Source organism: Osmia lignaria, chromosome 6 (genome assembly GCF_051020975.1).
Source record: "Osmia lignaria lignaria isolate PbOS001 chromosome 6, iyOsmLign1, whole genome shotgun sequence".
NCBI classification, from domain to species: domain Eukaryota; kingdom Metazoa; phylum Arthropoda; class Insecta; order Hymenoptera; family Megachilidae; genus Osmia; species Osmia lignaria.
Genome location: NC_135037.1, coordinates 6748931 through 6762219, shown reverse-complemented (window position 1 = coordinate 6762219; position 13289 = coordinate 6748931). Strand labels below are relative to the sequence as shown.

General features: G+C 37.1%; 1 protein-coding gene across 1 annotated transcript in view; it reads left to right on the top strand.

Annotated features, from left to right (window-relative positions):
• The first annotated feature begins 714 nt into the window (after positions 1 to 714).
• Positions 715 to 13289, top strand: part of alpha-Man-Ia (alpha-Mannosidase class I a) — a 350946-nt gene continuing 338371 nt past the window's right edge. Inside the window, exons 1-2 of the mRNA XM_034318322.2 lie at positions 715 to 1205; positions 6343 to 6567. Coding sequence (XP_034174213.1) covers positions 825 to 1205; positions 6343 to 6567 — 606 coding nt within the window. The 5' untranslated portion in view covers positions 715 to 824. The remainder of the gene's footprint in view (positions 1206 to 6342; positions 6568 to 13289) is intronic.

Genomic DNA, 13289 nt, shown 5'->3' with positions numbered 1-13289 from the left:
AGTGACGCTTCGAAACTGAATAGCGACGCCACCTGGCGAATGCTAAGATAAATTTGAAAAATTACTTATTTTGCGTTAAAATACTTAGAAAAGTGACATAAGCAGATAGCTTTGGGTCTATAAGTTGCCAATGAGATTATCTTTGTTTCAATTTTCAAATTTGAAATTCAATCGTCATCTACTGAGCAAGTGGAATATACGAATATTTGAAATCATTTCAATTAATACCTTTGTTCAAAGTAAATAATATAAAAGACATAAACAATGAAAATCAACATAATGATATAAACAACAAAAATTATTCTTTTTGAAATAAAAACACTTCTTATCAGGAAGCGTACCGCAGTTTATGTTACGTGGTACTTCTAACGGTGTTGAAAGAGCTCGAAATTCCTAGCGGAAATTTGGTTTTAATGAAATACCAACCGATATAGTAAAATTTGATTCGAAAGTGGTAAAGACGACTGCAGTTTCCTAAATTGTGCGATAAAAAACGTGTTTTACGAATGATTCCTGTCGCGCCGTGTTCACTACTGGACGATTTACCAACTGTGTATAAGCAAGTGGTATCGTACCGACCAATCTCGTGATAGATTACGCGAGGTGTGCAAGTAGCTGGCGCATGTGTCGTGCCAGCTGATTGGCGCCCCAACCGCGACCAAGTGTCAATCTCGGCGAGCAGGTGGTGCTCGCGTCTCACCGCATTTGTAATGGCGTGCGACGGCTAGGTAAAGGGCAACAACGCGCACGAGTGCTCGGCTTTTCGTCTGTTGTAAAAACGAAAAAGTGCGTTAGTGAGTGCGTGTCGTGACAGTATCGTTAAAATGACAGCTACGTCGAGTATCCTGCCGTCGTATCAGCGGTTCGTGAACGGTGTGCCGGTGCCCTTGTTCTCGAGACGGTCGTTCCGTCCGCGTGAAAAGTATCTGATTCTACTGGTGTTTTTGACGTTCGGTGTCGTGTGTTTCGGTACGTTCTTCTTTTTGCCGGATTTCCGTGCTGGCACCGGCGGCGTAGCAGTGAACAGTGTGTATCGTGTTTACCAGCACATGCAGAAAGCGGGACCGGAATTGCTTATACCGGCGCCACCTCGTTTGCAAGGGGGTCCGAAGGGGTCCATGGGTCATCCGAATGCTGTGCCACCTGGACACGAGGGCATCGATCATCAGGATGTTCATCTGATCGAGGACAAGCAAAAATTACAGGTTCGCGCGAGTGTTGTTACGTTCACTCGACGATGCACTTCTTTCGACTCTCGATACCTCGACTCTCGATTTCTCTAGTCGTTCGAAAACGCGCTTCAAACCTGTCCCCGGTTTTTTCCTCGCCTTTCAAACGGTATGTTAACTTACACTGGCTTTGACATTGATTCGACGCGTACCTTACGAGCAACGTGTACTTGTCGTGAGCCCGTTCTTTCAGCTGTTACACGCTATTCGTGTGACCTGTTTGTTTACACGCGGCCATCATGACGTATCGTGGGCACACGTGAGTTTCCATGTGTACGACCCTGTCCATGGAAAGTTCACACGGTTTGCGATTCGGCGTCCTTTCGATTTGCCAGACTTTCCTCACTGTTTATTTAGTTCAGTCTTCCCGTTAACGGTAACTGTCATCGCGTTTTCACCGTGACAGAGACACGCATACTACATTCACGGACGTGTCTCGTCGTGCTCCGTTTGTTACTTTCAGTCGTTTTCAATGGAACTCGATCCTTGTCTCATCGGTTCGTTGTTTCTTCTATAGACTTCCTTTTTGTCGTTCGTTTGCGTCATAAATTGCGCGAGACACGCGAAACACACCGGTACGTTTTGCGTGTACGGAATATTTATAGAGGTATACATATACGTAACCAAAACTTCAAATTGCGAGGTTCGATCCAGTTACATACACCGGCGCACGATACGTGAAAGCGGAGTAGAGTTGTCGTTACCAGTCCCGGATGAAATAGCGAGCGAATTACCAGCTCGTTGTGAAACGTAACTGTGTGAACTTCGTTGAACGGGATCGAATTATCTAATTTTTCGTTGACACTGCAGCCGGTGTCCCGCTCACGAGAACGAGTTTTATCAGCGCTAATAGACTCTCGGCCTAAAATTTCACAGCACAATTTCCGACGCATCGACACGACCCTCGTTGAGACACTTCGCTTCGACCGACTAATGTACGGGGTGGCGTGAAAGTGTATAGTAGATCAGGAAAAGTATTGGCACGTTCTACTTTCTCAATCCTTCTTCGAGTAGATGCCTTCTTAGGATCATTCGTTTTTTCAAGTATCATTTTACCAAATTAGTAATTGCAAATGATTTCGGTACCGAATTGATCACAGCAGCTTAGGAAATATTAGAATCAACTCTGCTTTTGAATGAGATCATGTATTTGTTTTATAATGAACGGTGGAGTCATCGATATTATCGTATATAAACCGGGATAGTAATATAAGTTTATCTTTAGATAAGTTTTATATGAAGCTAGTTTTCTAGGTAACCTTGAACTTTTCATTGAAAAAGTAGATTACACATTAATTCTATGCCTTATCCTTTTTTTAATCGCAGATTTATTTTTAAACAGTCATAGTGACTCTAATTATCGAAATAATCATTATCATTTTTGAATCCTCATGCCATTTTTCAAATACATCAAATACAAAGAAAGCGTAGTGCTGAAGGCACCGAATTGATTTGTACACCTAATATTTAACCTCATTTAAATATCATTTCAACTCGTCGAACGTTGAATAGTATTTTCCTTTGAGAATTATTTTATATAAGAGATTAATTTTCTGCCGAGTAATTTCATCAAATGCACTGGCGGAATAAAGGATACAATAAGTGCTTTGTTTTCCTTTTGAATTACAAAAGTACACGATCGAAATCATGACGAAAGCGATTTTCTAAAGATGATGAATGGACGAAGTACGCAAGGTACATCGTTGCAGTGGCGACTCTCTAATTAACGATGACGAGCCTGAGATTGCAGTTCGATTTATGAACCGATAGGGAACGCTCGTGAATCAAATCGTTTTCGCGTTTATTCGACGTCAACGCCCCTTGATACCCGTGAAATAATACAATTTATCGACAATTCACATTCAATTGCCTCGCAAACTCACACTCGCGAATGTTTAACGCTACACTTAATTTCCATTATTTTCGCTAACAAGTTATCGCTAACGTTGAAATGATTATTTCAATAATTTTAGCTTGAAAATTCCTTGATTCACAATTTTATCACCTTGAATGACGTACGTGTAACGTCACTGCTAAATAACTGCAACAAATCACAGCTCCTTTTATCTTCGATTTTTCAGCAAAACAATCGATAAGATTAACGCCCTGTCGCTGAGGGAATGAAATTTTAACGAGAACACTTGCCAAAATAAACTTATCGAGGTGTATAGTTTAATCAAATCGTTCGCTGAAAGTGTCGAAGGTACAAAATGTCGATTGATCCGCGATCCACATGTTACGATTAATACACGTCAATTGTTGAACATAGTTTGCATAATCTGGCCCTGTGTGCAATAATCAATCACGATTTAGCGAACTGGATTAATCGAATCAAATGTGGGGCCAGCTGGCCTGCGATTGAAAGAGTTGTAACGAGACGCAAGATGTTTTCGTACGGGTCATTTAATCGGAAATAATTGTATCAATGAAACGAGTACGCGAATGAGATATTTTTTTACGTTAATCTATTTTTGCAATTCATTCTGTTATCTTGAATTGTTTGAAACTTCAACAATCGCTAATTATTTAAATTAATTCATTCGATTCTTAAGATTTTTATTTTACACTTTGCATGATTTATCTTATATAGCAAACTTTTGCTCAACATTTTCATACGTTTTTATTTTCTGACAGAAGAATTTGTATTTTCTGCTTTCAAACTTATCGGAGTTGCGCAAATTTGATAAGCAAAGTAAGAAGTAGATATTGAATAATTAATTACACGAATATTATCATAGTACATATTGTGTTTCCGTTCTGCTGAACATAACATAAGTTGATGAGATAAAACGAGCTGCGAAATAGTTTTATTCGAACTCGATACAATCCACTGCCTCTGTCGTGCAGTTGTTATCAAACAAGATATCGAATTTAAATTTTATTATTGCAGTGTCGTGATACCGTAGTCAGTGTACAATCCATTCTGATTAGTCACAGCATTAAGATAAAATTTAATTAAACCAGAAGCGAGAAATAGAAAAATGATTTCGAGTATTGCATTATCAATCATTATTTGAAATAGAAAGTTAGACGTTAGAAAGTCGAAGGTTTTTAAATGAACATTTTTATAGCGATCATAAACTCGGAACAGATGTGTTAATTGATCTGGTTAAGAACACTAATTGGTAATTAAAGTATTAAGTATGGGTTACTTAATGGCTGTGTTATTAATTACCAATTGGAGCAATTAGGTGCGGTTAGGTTATCACATATAATTTACAAATAAAAATGTGTAATTACAATTAGTAGAGTCATTGTGTATTAACGATAACGATTTCGAAATTAATGATAAAAAGAACTGGGTACAAGTAATTAAAGATAATTGTAGCATAAAAATTTCACAAGTTTCGTTACAATTTATCGAATTTCTATATTATTCAACCTAAAATAATTGAAAATTGCAATTAAAATTAAGGTTATAATAATTGAAAATTGCAATTAAAATTAAGGTTATAGGTAAAATTTCAATTATTCTACGAACTGCAATTCTCGTGATATGAGCTAAAATTTAAATTCAAATTATTCGCCAAAATGCAATTTTCGTGCAATATACTTTCACCAAAGGGGTTTAATCGTTATTCCCGAAAAATGAAATGTTATTTCCCGTTTCACAATAGCAGTGGCTATGGGTGGTCGAGAGTGTCGCTTGTTCGGGGGAACGAAGCGAAAGAAGCGCATTTTTGTCGAGTCGAGATTGCATTCAGATGGCGGTGTTCGGATAAATACGTTGCACTCGGGTCTCTCGAGTGGACCGGAGGAAAATTTGATTTCCCTAAAGAAGTCGGGACTAGTCGAGATCTCGTTGAACCCTACGTGGATTTTGTATAAAACCGCGTGTAACGGAGGTCGAACGGAAGTAGAGTGGAAAATGGATATCTGACGGGATCGGTTGTATCGTTGAAAAATCGTACTGCAAGCGTGGAAATGTTTCGAATTGAATGGAACCATTTGTCGAGTAAATGAGAATGTTTTCGAGACCGTGTTACTGACCTTTCCAGCCTCGAGCATTCAGAACCTTGAATAATTAACTGGTTATTCAATTTCATAATTGCTGAGAATGGATTCTCAACGAGATAATTTTGTTTTCTAACAATGAAAGTTTCTTTTCTCTGGAATCTTGCATCATTAATCGAATACCCATGTTTCTTTTCTTTAGAATAACGTTATGTGTACTGTGCAGAGCTGACAATTAGATAATGATGAAGGAAAAGAATGCGGTTACAATTGGTCACAGTTGAAACGGATTAGTCGTATCTCTATGTATGTATGTACACGCATTCTCGATCGTCGCATATTATTGACATATCTAATTGCGTGTCAACTAGATCGAATGGTGTTGACTAGGATCAATCTATTTGAGGATCAAAATGTAGGGACAGGGCGAAACATGTGAAGTTTCCCCTTGTTCCTGTATTGTTTCTCTAGTAATAATTTATCCAGCCCTGTACAGTACATTATTTTATTTATACAATTATAAATTGTGTACTGTTTGATCTATTTGAAATGAAAAATATATTTTCATATATCTCTAGGTTCCAATTCTTGATATATTTATTATAAAAATATGCATTTGCATAAACGCCCATAGTCTAATATCATTTCATAGAAACGTGTAAAATTCCATATTATTCTGAGGTGTTTAAATTTTTCATTTCCATTCAAATTGAGTATCCCATTCAACTCTGTATACCAGTTAAATTCCACAATTATAAAAGTAAACACCGTTTCATCATTCTGTTTCTCGCTCTGCTTCGCGTGTACGGCAGCCGGTGTTTTGAAAACAGGAACGCCATGGCTCTTCGTTTCAAAACAAATTTGCGAATGTCGAGCCGAGCAGGACGATTCTAAACGCGCACAGGACAGGTCGTTCATAACATTGCCTTTCAGTCGTGTGCGTGTGCCCGAAGTAGTCGGTTCGTTTCAGACGAATTTTAAACGAATCTAATCCTTTGTTTTATTTGTAATTACTAACGATGATTTGTTATTTATACGATGATTCGATGGTTCCTCGAGAGACCGAATTGACGAGTAATTTGAGTTCGCGAGAAAGTTATTCGACTCACCGTTGTCTGATAATAATTTCGAACCGCGATTCTATTTGACCGGATTTCAGGCGAAAATCGACGAAGAATACCAGCAACAAAAAACTCTGGAAAAGCCGGAAGTGAACGGTGGTGAAACGCGTGTGCGTGTTAGTAGTGCGTCCTCGTTGGTCCTTCACGGGAAGGATGAAGTTTTGGAGACGGTGCCACCCGCACCAGCGGATAGGCTTCCTTTGACGGTGGGCGGAGAGGACAAGGACCCCATCGCCAGGGAACGGAGGGACAAGGTGAAAGAGGTAAGTTTTTCCTATCCATTTTATTGAAAATTTTATAGCGATACACACTTTCGTCCATAAGTATCCGGACACTCTCTAAAACAGAATACTTTTTTTTAAATTGGAGCAAATGACTTGAGGTTTTTCAAGAAGCTATATGAATTAATTTACTAGGATATGTGCTTTTGTCGTTTTAAAACATTACAATCTGTTGAAATCGTGAGAAAGAATAGTGAATGGGAATTTTTCAACTTTTTTGTGTGAGCCTGTAATGAAAATTTAAAATATGACATTTGTAAATTGAAGTGTGTTATGTGTATGTTGAAAATGCACTTAGAAGTTTCAAGTAATTAAAATTTCCGAAAATCACGACTTTTCATCTAGCAATAAGAACGAAACTAGTCACGTTCTAGTATTTTGTTTTAGAGAGTATCCGGATTCTTATGGATGGAAGTGTATATGCACAAATTATATAACGTGTAATTCTGTTTATTTTTATCTTGCGTGCAAAGTAGTAGCGTGTATGTTAATTAAGTGTATGTAAATATCATTAGATAAGTTGTTATTAATATAAACATTCAAACGAAATATCGCGAATTCGAATTTATCGTACACCTTCTATAAAATAACAGAAGCAAACCAATGAAAAAACCAAGAATCGTAATATTTTAATATTCGTATTTTCGCGTTTAAAAAGGTTGTTTGAAAATGAACAACAATTATATACGAACAGCAGTATAATTTGTTTCGTCTGTATTTTACGACGAAAAGTTGATCACAGACCGTTTCAACTGCAGCAACGGTTTTCGTTTAGTGTTTAATTCACCCGGTCCGGTTAATTGTATCTCTCGATTTTCCAACAATTTCATTTTTATTGGGTGAAAATCGAAATTACGTCGGAACCGGGTGTTCGTTCGGCACTGATTTACTCGCACGTGCCACAGAGAACGCTATTAATCGGAATATCTATGAATGTGCATACTGTATTCTCATTTATACGCAAATGTAACCGTAGCAACAGGAGGGGGATAGGACAGAGTCGATCTGGAATCGGAAACTGTTGAAATTTCGTTGGAAAATGGAAAACATAGCCGACCCCGTGTTATCCTCGATTTCTAGTTAACGGGAAAGCTTTGAACACGATTTTTGAAATCTCTGTGAAACGGAAAATTTCCGCAGGAGGCTAGGTCTTTGCTGAAAATTTCGTTGATTGCATTTCGTATTATTGATGTCGCTGTTTAATGGAGCGGAGATTACAAATTATTTTCATGATACTTTATGCGATATTCAGTTAGGAGGAATAATACTAGTGGGATATTCAGTAAACTCCTATACAATTGAAATTTAGATGATTATGGTTCATAAATTTATTACTTATTATATTTTATGTTTTGAAAACTGTATTAACTCCTACTGGGTAATAGAGTATTCTGTAATCTTATAAATAAAAATTTTTATTATTATAGTGAGACGAACTATTTGCCATTGATAGCAATTTTTTCAATTTGAAACACGCGTAATCTTTTCGACGCGATATCTTATAAATAAAAATTTTTACCACTATCGTGACTTTGTCATTGATAGCCATTTTTTCAACTTGAAACACGCGATATCAGCTAGTAAATTAAACATTCTGTAATCTTTTCAATACAAATTTACCACTGGAACTATCAAACCAGTCAGAACTAATGGTTTCAAGTTTCTTATTTTAAATTATAAATTTTATCGAGGTATTTTTATTGATGTAAGAAGGGTCAAAGGTGCGGTTACGGTTATTATTTAATTTCCTATTCTAGTGTTAAACGACTATTGTGAGTTTGCAATTTTTTAAACATATGCAATTTTTTGAATGAAAATTTGTACTAAATTTCTAAATTTACTATTTATTGCAATTTTTAACTCTAGGCGTTTGAAAGAATTAAGATATAAACATTTATGTACATACTTCGAACGGTAGGACAGTTTTATGCGGAATGAAATTTCTCGTTGGACCGTGAGAAGCATCTGGCCGAAGTGGTTAACGAGCAAATTTTCGTGGACGATTTTCAATCGCGATATTGCCGTTCATCGATCAGCATATTCATCGAATTTCCAAGCGTGTGCTCATTTTCGAAGGCTCGTGAACGGTTCGCCGTGTCATTATCTATTTATCGGTTTATTAAATGTTTCAAACCGTGCGCGGATGAAAGAGGTCCCCGGCTTTTCCGTCATTTTTTAATATTCCCGTATCACGAAATGCCGTTGATCATTGATGCATGGAATGTGCATCGCGGTCGGTCACTCGCAGAATTTGTCTTTTTTTTTTCTCCTTTTTCCCCGGCTGTGCACAGTGAACGTTTGTATTCGCTCGACGAAATTGATGGCGCGTTTCCAATTCGTCCAATTCAATCGGTGTGTCGGTAATGGGAACAGGAAAGGTGTTTTTTTTTCTACGTTTTAAAACTATTATACGATTCTGCGTGTCACGGGGAGTTGATTTTTGTATACGATGAAAACGAAAATATTTGCCTTTTTTTTGGACAGAGACAAACGTTGGGATATTAAAATTTTCAGATTTTTAAAAAAGATTTGTAGAAATTCCCAATTGCATTGTTAGACCATTATATTCTATAGGATTCAATTTTTGGAAAATTAACAAATGGACTTTTTTCTATAAAACTTAATAATTTTGAAGCGTTATAGAATTCCTCAGATATTAGGTCAGATATTTTAAGTCACAATTTAATTACTCCTATCTTTCCTGGAACAATAGCTAACTCAGGTGAACTCTGAATTTGCACGTTTAAAGCAATTCCGAGTGAACGCATGGAAAATATTGTTTGTTTTTTCAAACAATAGCGTTTCAGGTGAATCCGTTCGGTCGCGTGAATAATATTTTCCGCCGGTTAATCAGCCGCGGGCAGATTCGCGTGATTTCAATCTGAAAGTTTTTTCGTCGGCAATCAAATTTAATCGGCTCTGTGCTCGCTAATGCGAAACCACGTCCGCGTTTAGCTTTGTTCCTTCTATCTCTGATTGCGGCCGTTTGTTCATCACTTGTCGGAATTGTTCTATCCGCGGTAATACGCGAACGTCTGTACGTGCGAGCGCGTTCGTAATCGGCCAGAAATTCCCGAGGCATCTAATGTAATTGTTGACGAAACCTTTGATGCTTCGCTAATGACAATTGGGATCTTACATCTGCAAACAAAATCGAAGTATATTGTAGGGATTTTTAGTGAACAGGGATTTATTTTTAGTTATTTTAACAAGAATATTTAATATGGAAAAGAAACAGAATACAACTCTTCGCTCACGGTTCTCTCGCACAATTCTTTACTAACAACTCTACTCTCTCGATACTCTCGCACAACTGCCGACTTTTTTCTTTTCCCCCTCACGATGCTCTTGTTTTCTTATATTTATTCACACCTGGTCACATACGATCACCGATTCGTACTGTCGTCGGAATCACTCGAAACGAATTTAGTTCCTTTTTTAAATCAGTTTATTCTTATGACAATCTATACAAACTTAGAAAATACGTACAGTGAGAGGCAAAAGTGAGTAGACTTGAGGTTTTTTGAGAAGCTATAAAAATTAATTCATTAAAATATGTACTTTCATCGTTTTAAAAAATTACAATTTGTTGAAATCGTGAAAAAAATAGTGATTAGTAATTTTTCAACTTTTCTATGTGAGTCTATAATGAAAATTTAAAATATATCTTTCGTAGATTTAGATAAGTTATGTGTATGCTCAAAATTTCATCGAGATCGATCAACGCATTTAAAAGTTATAAGTAATTAAAATTTCCGAAAATCGCGACTTTTCATCTAAGAACGTGACTAGTTCCTCTCACTGTACGAGTAAGTCTGACGTTACGAGGAGAACTGATCGTGTCTCCTTCGAGTTCCCTTTTTATAGGGCGAGTTTCCTGGATAAAAGGATAGAGAGAGAGGTTTTTAGGACATGGGGTGGTCCAGCTGTGAGGAAAAAGGAAATGGGACGATGTGTGAGGATTTTCTTAATGAGGGCCTGATGCTGGAAACATAAATATCGAAAAGGCCCTTGTAGGGAAAATTGGAATATGTTACATCTTTATTTCCCAATATTCTGTTTGCCAAGAAACTTTCTGCTTCGGTGTTTAATCTCTTACTGCATTTGATTCGGTCGTATAGTAATCGAGGGCCTGAGGTCAATCTCTCTCTATTAAACGCTATATTATACACGTATAAAACCTATGGAGTTGGTACTTGGCTGGCGTCAGTAGCAGTTACTTCGCGCCAAGTTTATTAATTCGTCGGTTTGATTAAACGTTCGAACTCTGCTGCAGTTCGTGATATCAGAAACTATTGTAGTAATGCATTGTAACCTCTGTAAGAAAGATGGTTCGCTTTAGGCAACTATAATCTACACGATGAATCGAAGCAAAACGTCTACTTAATATTAGGTACCTTAATTAATTCGATGCATTTTTTAATTTTAATTGAATATTTCGTATTATTTCGGCAGAGTGGGACAGAAGCAAAATATTGTAGTGGTATGTGCTATAGTTTGTGCTGTCATTATCTACGGATTAAAGAAACTCGAAAATTCTCTAATCCGATTAGGAATAATTAAAAATAAACAAATACTTTCAAATAAATTTAATTATCTCAGTATTTAATTAATTAATTAATAATTAGTCGTTCAATGATTGGAGTAATAATAATAACAATAATTAAATGAAAAATACTGTCAAAATACTTCGTCGTCTCCGATGCCCTACAATATATTGTTTGTGTCCCACTCTGCCGAAATAATACCAAAAATTAATTTTTCCAGTGCAACCTTGCACTATTTGGCAGGAGAACGAAATAGAAATTGTTAGGAATGATTGAAAATTTACAGAATTGTAACAGTCGGTTCGTTTGACGAACATCGGGGAAGGGTGCGACTGCAATTGCAACTGCAAAATCGTGTTGGTTAGCGATTCGACGTGGCGCTGAAACAGCAGCGGAATTCTCCGTAGAAATGTATATCCGGTTTTCAGGCCGGCTGAGCCCCGCACTCGGTACAGTTTAATCGGTTACATGTAAACTGCGGGATCGAATCCATCCCGGTGTGCATCGATTTCGATTCCCCGTTTCCGCTCGTTGGAATTAAACTGGCCCCGTGAAAACTTTATGACGCTAATCATGCACGCATTCTAATCGCCGATCGAAACGGCGCGTTCCGTTGCGTTTCACGCGTCGATGGGGTGAATTACTAGGGAGAGTAATTGAAAATGGGCGATCAATGGGATGTCTGAAAAATAATGACGCAGAAGGTCGATTCGAAAAGAATAGCAACGACCATCAAGAATTATATTTCGTTCAAATTATTCCCATTTCGTTCGGTCACCGGCGCAATTGATTCAACTTCCATTTAATTGGCAACACGTTTTCAATCGCGACGGTGTGCTACAAAATTACAGCCCCAATATTCGGCCAATTCAATTGTATTTACATTCGGTTTACTTCCTTGAATATTCAACATATTTTGCGAAACAATAGAATAGAAATTCAGGTGGCTTAATCGAGTTACGTTCGATCCTTTTCAACCATCTGGATAGACTCGGTATTCTAATGAACATAAGGATGAACAAGTTGTTTATTCCAGGAACTACGGCAATCTATGAGTGTTAAACTGTCTTAGAGAAATGTCTTAGTCTCTGCGTTAAACTAGATTTGTATTTAATACTAAAATTGGGAAGAATTGTTCAATTTATACGTATTTCTCCCAGTTGAATCGTTCACTCGTGTTAGTGTTTTTATTGCTATCAAATAGTATCGGTAGTGCATACACCGTAGCGTAAATGCATATTCCAGCGTTCGATCGCACGAATCAATTTGCCTTTTCACCTTGCTCATGGAGTGTTTATTTTCAGTGGAAAACGAAACCGTAAAAAGCGTGACTGAATCGTTTGGTCTTTGATATTTTTAAATTGGTTTACGTATTTTTCCGATGTATTTATATACTCCTTTTTTTTCTATACCTATTTAGTAGGTTCTGGTATTCAAATTTCCATTGCTTGATGTTTTCAGTGGTTACTATCGTTTATACTTGTAAGAACGATTGTATAATCTTTCTAAAATTCGTAGAAATAATTAAGTGACAAATATTGGAGAAATTTTTCTGTCGGATAACCTTTCTTATTCTTTGTAATGCTTCCACGCATTAGAAACCCTTCATTTCTTTCAAACCATAAGAAAATTAGTAGGTAACTGGTGTATACTTGCGCTCGCGAGAAATGCATATTTGGAACAGAATATTATACATAGCTTGAACTTGGAGAGAAAATAAATTAATGAAAATTTCAACCAGTGTTAATATTATATTAATTACACTGGGCTTAAATGATTGTGGCCGATTTCACACAGTTTCCAAATTTTTTGGCGAATATTTCTACTATTTTGTGAACCATGGTTTAGGAATAAAAGCAATGGCAAACACACTGCCCAAATCTATAGTTTACGAAATCTTGTAGAAATATTTGCCAAAAAAATCGGATACCATGTAAAGTCACTAATGGGAAGGAGTTCGGCCACAATCAATTCAACCCTTATCTGACAGTAGCATTCGTTGGGCAGTAAAGGGGCAACGGGGGATTGAAGAAGTCCCTAGAAGCATCACCCCAATTATGGAAAACTGGGATATGCCATTCCAATCTTTCTTAGGGGAAACATCATTCCATTTCATTCCATTCAATTCAATTCAACCCCGTAAACACGACAGAATGA